Genomic DNA, 15,166 nt, shown 5'->3' with positions numbered 1-15,166 from the left:
GTTCAGCAGCATGCCTGGAAGACCTTCTCTTTTTTTATGGGGAGATTCAGTTGGATCTCTCTATAGTCATGGAAAGGAAAGACCTCCTGGCTAATGCTAGCTGGATGCTCTAGCTGTGGAATATATACTTTAGCAGATTGGACCTGGTCTGTTTTGATAGTGTTTGGTAAACAAATCCTAGAATCTATGGATTTATAGGATAGGGCTTCAGAAAAACATGTAAAACATGTAGCTCTTAGGGTATAAAATGGAGCTATCTCAAGATGAACCAGCTCCTCTGAAAGTGATGTAACTGCAAATGTCGCTTTAGAGACCTCGTCTTGTCACACTGGGGTCAGAGCATACCCTAACGCAGTCAGAAAGAACCTAGTGAGCTGTGATGGCAGTCTGGGACCTCTTATTTGTGCCCTGTGCCTAATGAGCAACACTTGATACGAGGTAAGCTCTTTGATTCTTCTGAGTCTGATTTGAAATTGCAACACTGTGTGATCACAGTTTCCTATGTGATTTAAAGGGGACTTGAAATTGCCTCTGAGAATTAGTGAACTCATAGAAAAGGTTTGTCCTGAGCATTGAGAGCAGAATGATATGATGAAGCAAAAGAGAAAGATGAGTGTTATGCCTGCAGAACAGCCAAAGCAAAGGTTCAGATAAACTACTGATTGATATCTTTTGCTTCCTTAATTGGTAGCCTCTCCTTCTCTCAAAGTTCTACATGGAGAGAGTGTGTGTGGACATATATTTAGCAAAAATAAAGGTCATACACTTTACTTAGGATCACAATATAAACATCAATATCTAACCTCACATCCTTCTACTATCAACTTCAGATGGGAAGGAGTAGGACCTTTACCACTCAGTGAGAAACTGGAAATAAGGAACATGGATGGGATAAAGACTGAAATAAGCTATGGCACCAACTTTTGATGACCTTTCCAGAGAAAATGCAGTGAGCTGAAAAACAAATAAAGTAGCTTCTAGAAGAATCCCATGCTTATTCCTAACTTAAGAAGGATGAGGATAAGAGGAGGGAATAGGTATGGCATCACTGCAGAGCAGTAGCATTTAAAAGCCCCTGGGCTGCACATGTAGCTAAATCAGATAGAAATGTGGCAAGGGTATGTGTGACAGGTGGCCATTTTCCTGATGGGAAATATATGGTCAATAGCCTAAACTTAACTATTATATATTTATTTAACTAGGCTCCATACTCAGTGTAGAGCCCAACATGGGACTTGAACTCACAACCCTGAGATTAAGACCTGAGCAAAGGATCAAGAGTTGATGCTTAACTGACTGAGCCACCAGGCGCCTGGCTAACCCTAGCTGTTATGAAGGGCAGAAGCTGGCTACAGGCTAATGTATCAACATGATGCAACACCAATTAGCTGCTAAGGTTGGAAAGACTTTAAGTCTGTGATCTTTATCATTGCCAGTGTTTGGAGGCATTTTATCTAGTTCAGGTGGAGAGAGAAGGCAAAGTAAGAGAGGATTAAAAAATAGAGAACTAATACATAGAGAGGAACAATAAAAGTATAAAGATACAGTGGACATAAAGTAATAGCAAAGTAAGAGTATAACACAACATTTTGTAAATATTTCTCAGGCTGAGACAAAAAAAGTATGGAAACTAGAAAGACTGAGTATCCCCCCCAAACAAAAACAAAAGAGAAACCCTCATGAAATTTCTATATTTTAAGGATAAAGCATCATAAGCAATCAACCAGAAATCAAACAAAACAGTCACTCTTGCAAAAGGTTTAGCCTCTCTATAATATCCAGTTTCAAAAGGCTAAGGAGCAATGTCTAGAGTCCTAACCCAGCCATGCATGTGACTAGCCAGATCATGCAAATGCGCAAAAAGAACAAGCAAGAATAATGCAAAATAAAACAAAAGGAGATACTAATCTCAGGTATTGCAATAAATAAGAGGTAAACTGATTTCACTATGGTTATTTATTTTTTTTTTAAGATTTTATTTATTTATTCATGAGAGACACAGAGAGAGGCAGAGACACAGGCAGAGGGAGAAGCAGGCTTCTCACAGGGATCCTGATGTGGAACTTGATCCCTAAACTGGGATCATGCCCTGAGCCAAAAGCAGATGCTCAATCACTGAGCCACCCAGGCATCCCCTCACTTTGGTTAAAAACAGTCATATGATTCCTATGAACAATTCACGTAAGGGAAAATAAAGGACTAAAAGTAAAAGTTAAAAAAAATATTTAATGTGGACAGGAAGAGCTAAAGGAAAACTCAAGTCCCGTAAGCTCTCTGGTGGGTCTATGACTTGATAATGGATCCTAGCTAGACCTCCTCCCCTGTCACAAGACACCATCAGACCACTGATGCCCTTAGAACATTCATTCCAGCAACTATCTGACTCAGGTACTATACTCAGTGCTCGATATTAACACCAACTAAATTTTTGTTTTCAAGATTTGAGGACTAGCCACAGTGAAACAAATACACACACAAACAAGTCAAAATTAGATCTGAGATACATTCTATTGTAAACATTGACATGTTTACAAGCGTCATTTCTTCTGAGGAGCTGACGGTTTAATTTATTATTGTAATCACCATAATCACCACCATAATTACACTTTTTCATTAAGGCATCTGAAAGGGATATAAGGCAATTTCTAAAAAAAAAAATCATTTATGTATAACATATAATTTTTGCCTTGTTTCTCAAGGTTATTAGGCCTAAAACTTAAATACAAAAATAAATACATTCAAGTTCTTAATTATATGTAGTAAAAACCAAGAGTATACCCTTTCAATACAGATTTCATATGAAGTACCAAATGAGGGCCTTTAAATGTCATTAGTACTAAAATAGAAAAGGTTGCAAAAATATAAGTCTGCACCACTGAAATACCATTAAATGGAATATAATTATATTATGTTTAAGTCACTCATAGTAAATACTATCTAGATGACAAAATTAGTACATATCAGATGACAAAAGAACTGTGAGTCATTCAATGACCTTTTGAAAGTAGGTAAGACATAAATAAAAATAACAATAATTTCCTTCCTTTCAAAGATTGTTCTGTTCCAGGATTCAGAGGTGCAAACAGCGATGCCAGTGCAAACCATACCCAAGTTTGATCTTTCCACATCAAATAGTGTCACTCAAGGGCAGATAGCAGATGGAGGGAGACATCCTGATGGCAGTGGCCTAAGGATCTATCCTTGAGTTCCTGCTACTGAGATTCCCCAGGACTATCCTGGCTCCTGTTTCTGTTTGAGTCATGGATGTTCAATTCCTCCTTCGAAGAAAATTAATATCCTCAAAATTGACACCTTTTTAAATCATCCAGAGTCAGACTTTCAGGAGGAAAGGGAGCACTGGAGCACTGAGAATTGGGTCTGTGTGGGGGAAGAGCTGTGAAACTGACTCATGTCTAGGTTGGGGAGGCAGCAGCCTGTGATGCATGGGAACGAAGCAGCTAATTAACCAGCTTCACCGAAGATGAACACTGTCGGGAGCCAGGGAATTGGTTCCATAGACCAATCTGAGGAACAGAGAAAGGCTCAAACTGCAGGGTAGGATGGCTGCTTTTGAAGACACAAATGACTAAAAGGACCTTGGGTAACTTAGAATCACAGGTTCAAATCTCAAAATTCACACCTGAAAGCATAAAGATTTCTTTTATTACCCACTGCTGACATCATCCCAAACCACATTTAGGAGATCAGCATTGGAGGTAGTGAATTACAAACTCTTTTAATTAGGTCTGCACTATGAAGCTGAAGTGTGGATAGAGAATGGACAAGACTGGGCCAAGGAAAGTGATGAACTCAAAGACTGTGGATGCTCTGACCCTCTTCATCCCCGCCCCTATGGCAGTGCTCCTATCTGGGAAGCCCTCCCTTCCCACGCAGTGGAGGAGCAACAGGTCAGAGGTGGTCAGGAGTGGTCAGGAGGGCCTGTGTCTTGAACCAGGCTGCCTGGGTCTGAATCCCACTACTTACTGACAGCGAGACCCTAGGCAAGCTCCTTAACCTCACAGGGCCTCCTCAATGTACTCATCTGTAAAATGGCAGTCACAGAAACAAGAATAGCACCTCCAAGGGTCCTATGAGGATTAAATAAGCAAAGGTGGGCAAAGTGTTTAGAGCAGTGCCAGGCTCCTAATATGCTATTCATGGAGGGAGAGATGGTGGTTGTTTTTGAATCATACCTTTTGTTAAGAGAAACCTAATATTTTTATTACCTATTAGAATAACAAAACCACCATTCAAAAGAACTTGGAGGAAAGGTCGGGAATTCAGGAATGAGAAAAATTCTAAAATGTACTTTAGAAATTTGCTAATACTTTTTTTTTCTTTTGCTTAAGTCATTCTGGGTTAGTTTTTCATTTTAGCCAACAACAATACAAGTTGCTAATATTCTGAAGCTGGTTGCCTCAAGGCAGACCTCAGACTGAAGCAAAAGAGCCAAGGCTTCCTTAAGAAGCCACCGAACCCTTGCTCACAAGCTGATAATACTGTCAAGTGGTATAGAGAACTGTCATCTATAGTCGCAGGATTGTGTCATGACCATTTCAACACTGGAGCTTTACGAAATTTCCAAAGAAGGCCAAGGTTAGAGTATGTGGCATACTTCCTGCTTCCACAGTAAGATGGTGTAGGAAACAAGGTGAGAGCAAAGAAAGAACAGCACAGCATCCTGATAAGAGCAGTGAAGATGTCTTCATGTATCTTGTGATCCAAGGTATTCAATTATTAGATGAGAAACACAGAAGGGCAGTCAGAGAAAGAAACACTGGGGCTTGGTTGTTAACCCTCCCATCACAAATTCTGAGGAGTCATTAGCCCAAAGGAGGTAAGAAGCATCCTCATTGTAAGGTTCCATGCACTGGGAGAAAAGGTATTTATGGTAGGATGTGCAATACTTACTCACTTTGTCAAGAGTACTGGCTAAAACGGAAATGCTTAAGGAAATATTATAATTTCCCCATCTCAAGATCCTTAACTTAATCACATGTGCAAAGTCCCTTTTGCCACATAAAGTGGCACATTGGGCAGCCCGGGTGGCTCAGCGGTTTGGCACTGCCTTCAGCCCAGGGCGTGATCCTGGCATCCCGGGATCGATTCCCACGTCAGGCTCCCTGCACGGAGTCTGCTTCTCCCTCTGTCTGTGTCTCTGCCTCTCTCTCTCTTTCTTCCATGAATAAATAAATTTAAAAAAATCTTAAAAAAAAATAAAATGAAAAAAATAAAAATAAAAAAAATAAAGTGGCACATTCATAGCTTACAGGGATTAGGATGTGAAGTTATTTGGGGGGGGTCATTAATCTGTCTATCAAGTCGGTTGAGTATTTGACTCTTGGTTTCGCCTCAGGTCCTGATGTCAGGGTCCAGGGCTTGAGCATTGGGCTCTCTGCTTAGTGGGGAGTCTGATTCTCTCTTCCTCCCCCTCTGCCCTTCCCTGTTTGTGTGCTTTCTCTCTCTCAAAATAAATAAATATATCTTTTTAAAAAAAATTCCCTTCCCATGTTCTTCCTCTATAGAAACATCAATGGACTCTCCTCTAGCCAGCACGATTCATGGAGACAGTACTTACATCAGTAAGTAGTTACAGTACTTACAGTCTTACTTGATAGTAGTTACAGTAGACTTTTACAGTACTGGGTGTGTAGCAGTGGCATGCTGATAGATTTAACAAGCTTTCCAGGGCAGCCCCGGTGGCTCAGCAGTTTAGCGCCTGCCTCCAGCCCAGGGCGTGATCCTGGGGTCCCTGGATTGAGTCCCACATCGGGCTTCTGGCATGGAGCCTGCTTCTCCCTCTGCCTGTGTCTTTGCCTCTCTCTCTCTGTGTCTCTCATGAATAAATAAATAAAATCTTAAAAAAAGATTTATTTATTTTTTAAATAAATTTATTATTTAAAAAAAAAAAACTTTCCAGAAAATAAATGAATAAAAAGGCCCTGAATTGTAGCTTTTGCAATTTCTATGGCTTAAATACTTTCACCAAGGCCAATTTCAAGCTAATGACTTTACTGAAAGTAGAGTTTGGAAAAGATACACAGTGGAACACCAACTGACAAATACAATAAATTACCCCAGAAAACATAGATAATAGTAAAATGAAGTAGATAACTAGGGCATGATGGGGTTTGTTTTTTTGTTATCATTTGAATCTAATTTATTTAATTGTAAGTGTATACAAATTAATTTCTATAAATGGCTGTGTTTAATGAACAGCTTACGAACTTTGGGAAAAAGGTAACAACTGGCTCTAGCACACCACTGCACTGTAGGTATATAATAAATATTTTTGAACAGATGAATGAGTTAATATAGCTAATGACAGTGTATTAAAATGTATTCAGCTGTTAGTCATCTGATTACTTTTTCTCAGACATCAGTGTTAAATTTTAAAATAGAGTTTAAAATCCTTGAAGTAGGATGTACTAAATTTGAGCATTACCTTTCCTCCATTCACAGGGCGTGACAAACTCATTTTAAATAATTTAAATTTGGTTTTAATTATTTTGGTTTTAATTATTATTTTTTATTTCATCGAATTCAACCTTGTGGAAATTACATTGATTTAGGGAATACTCAAGTCATCTAACTGCTTTTTATAAAATACATACTAGTAGCTAACTATGAAACAAGCATTATAAATATGCTATTATCTTGATTTGGGAATTGTTTCATATTCATAGCACATGAATAATAATGTATAAATCACTACTCTATTCTTGTAAAGTATTAACATGCTAATGTTTGAAATTTAAAATTGAAAAACCTCCAGACATTTTTATTTGTAAGCTTAATGGACAGTAAAACAGTTTTTGAAATATTGATAGGGAGTCTATAGTAGACTGCTTCAGGTACTGTTCCTTGGCTCTCTCCATGTCTTTTTTTTCAGTATAAAACACCTGAGCACTATGTTCTGTAATTTCCTGGGTTGCCTTCCAGCTCCCACCAGATCCAAACAACAGTGAATTTACCTAAGTCAAGTAAACCTGACACTACTGAAATCTTTTAGACATCACACAAAATAAAAAATGTTAATTCCAAGGAGGGGGAGCAAAAGGGAAGAGTTCCAAAGCAAGATGACACATAGTAGTAGGATGATCAGAGATAAAATATTTGCCTCGTTGGGACCCTGGGTGATTCAGTGGTTGAGCATCTGCCTTTGGCTCAGGGCATGATCCCATGGTTCTGGGATCAAGTCACATCCAGCTTCCTACGGAAAGCCTGCTTCTTCTTCTTCCTATGTCCCTGTGTCTCCTTCTCTGTGTCTCTCATGAATAAATACATACAATCCTTAAAAAAAATTTGCCTAGAAAGTCTTTTTAAGTATTTTTCTAAAGTCAACGAGACTTTTCCTGGTTGCTAATATAATAAAATACTGGCAGAAGAAATAACACTTTTCCATGAAGCATGGGGAGAATATGTCCAAGCCTGTGTGGTTCAAAGTTGTTAAATGGCAGGGATTATAGAGAAAAAGTGAGCCAGCAGAAGGAAGAGGATTCTATAGAAGGGCATGTATTCTGTGGAAATACATTTGTTAAATCCACAAGAAATATACGACAAATGGAATTAATATCTATACCTGTAATTCTAAATAGAACAATCTAATCTTCCTGAGGCAAATTAGTTGGCAAATACAGGATTTTTTCATTAATTTCTATGAAACAAAATAAACATATCCCATTTATATTCTCATGGCTTGAAAGCATAAAATCTGTCTAGACATTTTTGTAACCACACTTATCAATTTTGATTGGGATCAAAATTCAGAGCCACCATCAATGAAGATTATTCCCGACAGCCATGACACAAGAACTCACCTCCCCAGGCACCACTTATTTCATGATTTACTTACACACTTCCTGTGGTAGAGCTGCTGTCAGTGACGAAAGATCCATTAGTCCTTTCCATCTGGGCCAGCCTGAAAAATGAAAATAAAGACGTTCCCTCATGTGGTTCCACAGGGCATGGTCAACTGTGCTACAGTCTCTAGTTGTTCTCAAGTGGTCCTAATTGTGACAAAATATGAAAAGGTCTTTTTAGGTCTCCTAAAAAGATTGGGAACTTAAAAGAACATCTAATGTTGAGTTATGTTTCTATCACACCTGCCTTAAAGCTTGTAGGCTTTCATCTTTTACCATGTTACATAGACTTCTAATTAACTTAGGCTCCTCACTGATCTCCTGCACCCTGCAGTGGGTCTCCATTCTCATAAATCTGATTATGCTCCTCTCCTGTCTAAACACTCACTATGACTCCCCCTTTACCTGAGGACAGAATCCAACTCCTTAGCAAGTGGGCCTTCATTATTGGATTTTGGCTTCTGTTCCTTGACTCCTCACTCCTTTAAACAAACCATGTTCTTTCTCAGTTCATTGCTTTTAAGTATGCTTTTTCATTAGTCTAAGCCTACCTTTTTCCAGAAATTCTATCTGGCCAAGACTCAGCTCATATATTATTATTTATACAATACTTGAACTAACCTTTTTAGGAATAGCTAGTTGCTAGCACCATTGACACTTCTATACACTTCTGAAAGTTTGTACATGCCATCAAAACCTGCCTATACTCTATACTGTTTAAGGACTCTAAAATAAGCCTCTATTAAGAAAGCATTAGCATAAATTTAATTACATGTTTTAATTCACATGTGCACCATCTCCTGAGAACACTTTCTGTTCCTACTCTCATTCATTGAAATGAGTTACATTATCTAAATCCTGCTTGTCTAGCATATGGATTCTAATGAGGTCAATAATCACATCCCATGGAGATTTACTCTTCATAGAATGTACAGCAGGTGTTTGGTAGATTGGAAATCACAACATGGAAAGATGAGAGCCCAGATTCCAAATAAAATAGAGTCAAGACTCTTGCAAAACATCTCTCAAATCAAGGCATGTCGATGACATAGGATTCATACAGAAATAGATACATTTTGGGTGGCAGCGCAGCAGAGGACTCCTCTCAAAGCCTCTTACCGTGTGGCATACTGTTCTATTCTGGAATGGGTGTCATCGTGAAACAGCTGAGGAGACTGTGATGGGCTATAAAGGAAAAAGCAAAGAAATAGTTTTATGCCCAAATATTGATAGATGCTACTATTAGGAATGTTAGCTTAGTTAAATAGTGAATTTGCCATGCAAACAAACCATGAGGATTGTTACCCAGGAGGCAGACTATTCTTTTAGCTCAAGAGTTGCATAATCACCCCCATGCTAATGACACGGATCAGAGTACCAACTCCTGCAGATGGAGCTGTGAATACTCACTCATAGTGCTCCGGCCACATGCTGATGAGTGTGACAGGACTGCAGAGGGGGAGAGGGAAACAGAGGTCACAGAGCTAGCACTTGAGAGCGGTTTCAGACAAAAGCAGCGGGCGGGGGGTGGGGTGGGGAGGACATTCTCCACTGTCTTCCACTCTCACGTTTGGTTGCCCTGAGGTGCACCACGGGGAATCAAAAGTAGCAGAAGTCCCTGTTTATTCTAGAGAAGATGCTGTGTACTCAAGTGCCTGGAGGGGCTTTTCACAGATATTACAGGATATTTGTTACAGGATAGCAAACACATGTCTAAATAGTCTCATTGAAAAAAGGAAACGAAATGTGCTAAAATGGCTTGAAAACATGAAATAATTTTAAAGATAATGTTCCATAATATAGTGAGGGATGATGCAATCAGATCTTTATTTTTCCTGAAGAAACCTGGTCAGAAATTCCAAAGACTACATTAAACACTAATGGCAGAATTGCAATAAAATGAGATTTCTTTTCTGATTCTTTGTCCGGTTTTAAATGTAAAAATGCAAATCCGAGAGTGCACAAAGTATCCCCTCCTCCCAGAGACACTGCAAAAAGATTATTTTTTTGCAAAAAGATGCTACTTAGATTCTCTCTCCTACACCCAGCCAAAAAAACTTCAAATTATCAATAAAGCTGAAAGTGACTACATGATGCTATACTTTTTTCAAACATATTTTCTTCCAGAAGTTCAGTCAATGAAAATGATAAGGAAACATGTTCTGCCTGAGTTGGGCCTGACTCTGGAGATTGATCCTTCAGTATGGACTCCGAGCCCTGGGGACCCTCCAACCTCAACCACTGCCCAGAAATCCTCAAGTCTCCATGAAATATCTCTTGAAAACAACTGAACATAATGAAAAACCCTATTTTTTTTTTTTTTAGGAGAGTGGGGGGAAGTACTGATGAATGTGGGAATTTAAAAGTCTAAGGAAAATTAGTTCTCTATTTAATTAAATAAATAAAAGTCTCCTGTACAAGTTCATGTTGACAGAAACAAAGAAGGAATGTTTAAATTATTCTAGATCCACGTGATCCTGTATTTCTATTATACACAGAAACTTAAGAAAAAGTTAACGATCTCATTAGCTTCTACTGGGAAGTACAAGTTAATGTCTGAATAGCAAAGATTAAAAGGAGATGAAGGGAATTTTACTGGGCTGAAAAAGAAAATACAAAGCCCTACTTTCAAAAACAGGCATTTATCCAGACTGTGTTTGTCAGAATATCTGTAAATAAATTTAATCATCCACATACCTGCTAGTTACGACAATGAAACAACACAGCATTACTCAATAGTCATTACCTTTCCTTAACTCTGAGATGTGGATGTTAAATGTCAAGTGAATGACTGGTTTATACACTTTCCAAAAAACAGTAGCTACTCGAGAGAGCATTTCTAAAATTCAAGTGTAACTACGACATCTGCAGCAAACATTAAGTCCAAAAAGAATATGTATTTTTGATCTTAATTGAACTCGGAAAGGCTTTGTGAAACTGCATGATTGGTTCTTGTGAAGTTATTCAGTTAGCACAAAAGTGATTCATTGAACTAAGATAAGAACGGCAGAGGTATAAAGCTGAACGGAAGTTCTCAAAAGAAAGTTTCTTACATATTGAGAACATTTCTAAGAAAAGAAATAAAGATTAAAAAAATCAAGCTTTAGGCTTCATTAACTTCAAAGTATTTTGATTTGTAGAAGACAAAGGCTAAGTGATAAATTTTCTCATTTAATTCTGGCAAAAACAAGGCAATATCCCCACTGCATAGAGTTTATAGTTAAAAGAGGGTTCAAAATAAGACACAGTCCATAATGTGGCCCATCCCTACTTTCCAGAAGCAGGGACTGAATGCGGTGTTTTACTTAATCGTACACTAATATGCAATGAATTAGACTCTACTAAATATACTTTTGAAATATAATCCACTCTTTCCTTGAAGAACTTCATGATTCTTTCAATGCTTTAGGCTTCCAAGCCTTTTGCCTTCTTCAACCCATTTGCACCATAGTAGGTGGGGTTCCCAGTGTGCTCTAACATATAAAACATTCAAAGGCTCCCTACTATTTTCAGGATAAAATCCAAACATCCTTGGCATGACTTACAAGGCCCTTCATTCTATGGGTCCTGCTTCCCTTTCCCTCTCATTTCTTGCCATGTTTCCCAGCTTCCCTCCAGTTTCCAAAAACGATCTTGGGTCTCCGGGCTTTTGAAAATACATCCCTTGCCTAGAAACTCTCCCTCTCCTTCTCCCACACGAAAAACCCTGAACGTCTGGCCCTATTAATCTTCTAGGTCTCAGCTTAGCTGTCATTGCCTCCCAGTCCAATGTTCCTACAATCACAGTTACACTTAACAACACTTGGACCATGAAACTTATCCATTCCACTTCAACCAATACGAGGCAGAAGTGTCCATTTTTACTTTTTTACTCTTTAGGGAAACCAACCTACCTTGCAGCCAATAATAATCTCTCCCAATTCTCAAATTACTTTTGCTTAGGTTTATTTTCAATGGTTAAGTCTTTAATCGAATTCTACTCATTTATTTTTATTTATTTTTTGAAAACTCTTGCACACAGTTACTAAATTAATTGAATAAACCTAACCATGGGTTTGTTTAGCTCCTTTTAGTTATGACTCATTTTTCTCATAAATTCCCTTTATGTATGCACGTATAATTACTGGAGAGGGGATAAGATACTACATTTTGCAGGGATGAAAGAGAAAGATGCAAAAGGAAATTCTAATCAGCTTCATAAATAACTTCAACACATTTACCACTTGACTGGTTTTTCTCCAATGTTCTCCCACAAATAGGAGAATAAATGAAATCAAACTTTACTACCCACTCACATAAATTGTTACACCAGAAGATTAAGTGGCCCTATACTGGAAAGGGCTCAGCAGAAAAATGAACTATACTGACTTTAAGAATGCATTCTAGAATTAAAAAAAGAAGAAAGCCTACCCACTCTATCTCATAAATCTTTTTCAAAAAGCAACTTGTGGCATCTGATTTAACCTTATACTACTTCCATTCTTTCTCTTGTTTTCCTCTCCCTGGAAATGCTGGTAAGTTCATGATGAATATGAAGATGAAATGAAGCATATTCAGAATTACAGCCAAAAATCATAGCACAAAATTATTTGTTATGCTTTTCTGTTCTTTTTCACTTTTACTGTGTCACTCAGAATAGGATGATTGATGTCAATGATTATTTTGACATTAAAAGGCAAATTACCCAAAATGCTTAAAAGGAGTATAAAAGATCGATCTGCCTGCACGATTCATATGAAAGATGTAGACTTTTGGAACACAAAATGCCAATGGTTTATCCTAAGAATGAAAGGCACATCACTAGTACAAGCCTATCAAAAATATCTTGTAAATAAAAGCACTATGTGATAATTCTGTGCTTCAGGCAGCTAGCTATTCTGAAGGTTAATTAGATCTGATATCAAGGGAAGTAAAATTGTGCCTTTATCATGAGGTGTTCAGCAGTTAAACTATATGTTAGATAGTAAAATGAACAAGAGTGTAGCACCATATAACCATTTGAAGAAAAGGAAAAAAATATACCCACAAAACAAAGAGAGAACCAAAAATCGACTTTTTCTTATGGATTTAAAGTAAATGAATAGCTCTCCTTAAACTGAAATTTCTCCAATAAAATTTGTTCAGAAGTGTACTGTGCAAAAATAACCAGGAGGCATAATATTTTAAGTGTACACAGTTTGATATCAAGCAAAGTTATCAAAAGGAATTTTTTTTGTATGCTTTAAGTGTGTGTGGTATTTTGAGATCTATCAACATATACTGTTGTGGACTTATTCTCTATAGAGGGATCAAATATCTACTGTGTTTTGGCTGTGGTCTTTCTTCTTCTTAGAAGCTCCACAAATCAACAAAAAACACATACAATTGTACACAAATGCAGCAAAGTCAATGGTCTGCAAATCTATATGGAAAGAAAATCCAGCCCAAATAGTCTATCCCTCTATTTTGACATCGTTGAGTCGTGGACTGTCATAATACTAGACCATGACTGCTGTCTGCATCTCTTGTACACACAATAAAAGGAACTGAATTTTGAAGATTAAAGAAAGACGGATTTCACAAAGATTGCATTCAACACACATTTTATGTATCTCACTACAATTTTCTCTATTGGAGAATGTAGAAAGTTTCACACTTCACACCTCAACTTTTCTGTAGTCATTTGGGAGGGTATCTTTCTGTAACTAGAACATCACTATTTTTATGACTAGGCACTTTGCTAATGATTAGCAATAAAAGTTAATTTTTCCCAAGATTCAAGCATAAGAAAATTGCCTCAGCAGGTGTATTTAGGCTGAGATTTAAAAAAGTGATTCAAAGACTTAAAATCAGATCTGCTTTGATCCTGATATGTAATTGTTTAATAATTTAACGTTACTTCTTGCATTTCTTCTGGCTTGCTTTAAAAATTCTTTCTCTTTTCATTTCAGGTTATGAATTGTTATTTTTTCTTTTCCTTATAATGCTATCATAATTTTGTTACCTTGAGATTGTGTTTCATTTATGCTTATAAACTCAAGTTATATACTTAGAAGAAATTTTGTCTGTTTTATGTCTCATATAAAGCTATCTCATTTTGCTGACTTCATGTTCAAGACAAAAGTTAGAAATATAAGATTTTGATGAGATTTTAGCACAGAGGTATCTGAAATAAGAAATTCAAAATTATTAATAAATTTACATTAAAAACGTAAAATAAGTAAAACATACTACATGAAATAGCAAAATATCCTTACAGGAGGAAAAATGGAAAATAAATAAAATCATGAAACAGCATATAACACAATTTACTTTAAGTATTTTTAAGAGGAAAAGAGGTGACCAAGGCCAAGGTTGAACACACAGTAATACATACTTTTAAGATAGAGCAATACATGCAAAATTAAACCTAAAATTTTACCTGTGGTATTTTGTCAAAAGCAAGCAGTAAAAATTCATGTTATGAGGACTGATTCTAAGTTCAATTTACCTCCTTAAAAATGAAACATTTTACCAAAACACAAACTCTTTCTGGTATCAGATCATTTCTCTTGTGTCTCTGACATAATAACAGATGATGTCAGAGAAGAGAGTACAAAGAAGTTTTAATATTAAAATTAAACTTACGTCTCTAAGTTGTCACCTTCAAGTACTGTCTGGACAGGCAGGTAGCCAAGCCGAGGATGTTTGGCAAAGTATTTCTTTGATCTGAACTTATTCTTCAGCACCTTTGTGAAGTCTCGTACATCTTCCCCAGATGTTGTCTAGGAAGTTGAAAAAATTATACTTCTCTCATTAAAATGGAAGGAGAGATCTAGCTACAATAAAATTTGAGCAGATATAAATCAACAGTTTCAGTAGCTTTATGTATTTTTGGGATAACAAGTCATGTCACGAAATCACAACCAGGACTCATTATTATTAAATATATCCAGCAATCAGTTCATAATTTTTAAAATTTTCTGTTGAAAATAAACCGTAACTAGCTCATTTCCCCAATATTTAAAAAACTAGGCCAAAAAGTAAAATTAGTTTTGGTAATTTTACTGGTTGCTTCCTATTAATAAAAGAGTTGCAATTGCTATTAAGTGTTTAGGCATGATGAAAGATTCATATAATATGGTTTTAACTAAGGTGAGTAAGTAAGGGTGAGTATATAGCTCCTACTGACTTCACACGAGCCAGCATATGTTAATGTCTGGAAAATGAGAAAGTAATAAATAAAAGAGATGAACAGGGTGACAATATTGTAAGGAATATTGTCGAGTTTGTCTTTCCCAACTATACAAATATATAATTTTTTGAAACAGACTTAATTTGTCATG

General features: G+C 37.0%; 1 protein-coding gene across 12 annotated transcripts in view; it reads right to left on the bottom strand.

The window, feature by feature from the left end:
- The window catches only part of UTRN (utrophin), a 497,383-nt gene that overhangs the window by 16,675 nt on the left and 465,542 nt on the right, over nt 1-15,166 (bottom strand). For 10 of the 12 annotated variants that reach the window (XM_049113409.1, XM_025422487.3, XM_025422483.3 and 7 more), the window contains 4 exons: nt 14,469-14,605; nt 9,273-9,311; nt 8,982-9,047; nt 7,856-7,921 (listed from right to left, as the gene is read on the bottom strand). In XM_049113409.1, the coding sequence (XP_048969366.1) occupies nt 7,856-7,921; nt 8,982-9,047; nt 9,273-9,311; nt 14,469-14,605 (308 nt within the window). The remainder of the gene's footprint in view (nt 1-7,855; nt 7,922-8,981; nt 9,048-9,272; nt 9,312-14,468; nt 14,606-15,166) is intronic. The other 2 variants (XM_035701085.2, XM_025422485.3) reach the window with 1 other exon arrangement.

The sequence above is a fragment of the Canis lupus genome, chromosome 1 (assembly GCF_003254725.2).
Source record: "Canis lupus dingo isolate Sandy chromosome 1, ASM325472v2, whole genome shotgun sequence".
NCBI lineage: Eukaryota > Metazoa > Chordata > Mammalia > Carnivora > Canidae > Canis > Canis lupus.
Note: the sequence above shows the minus strand (reverse complement) of the source record. Positions and strands in the feature narration are given on the sequence as shown.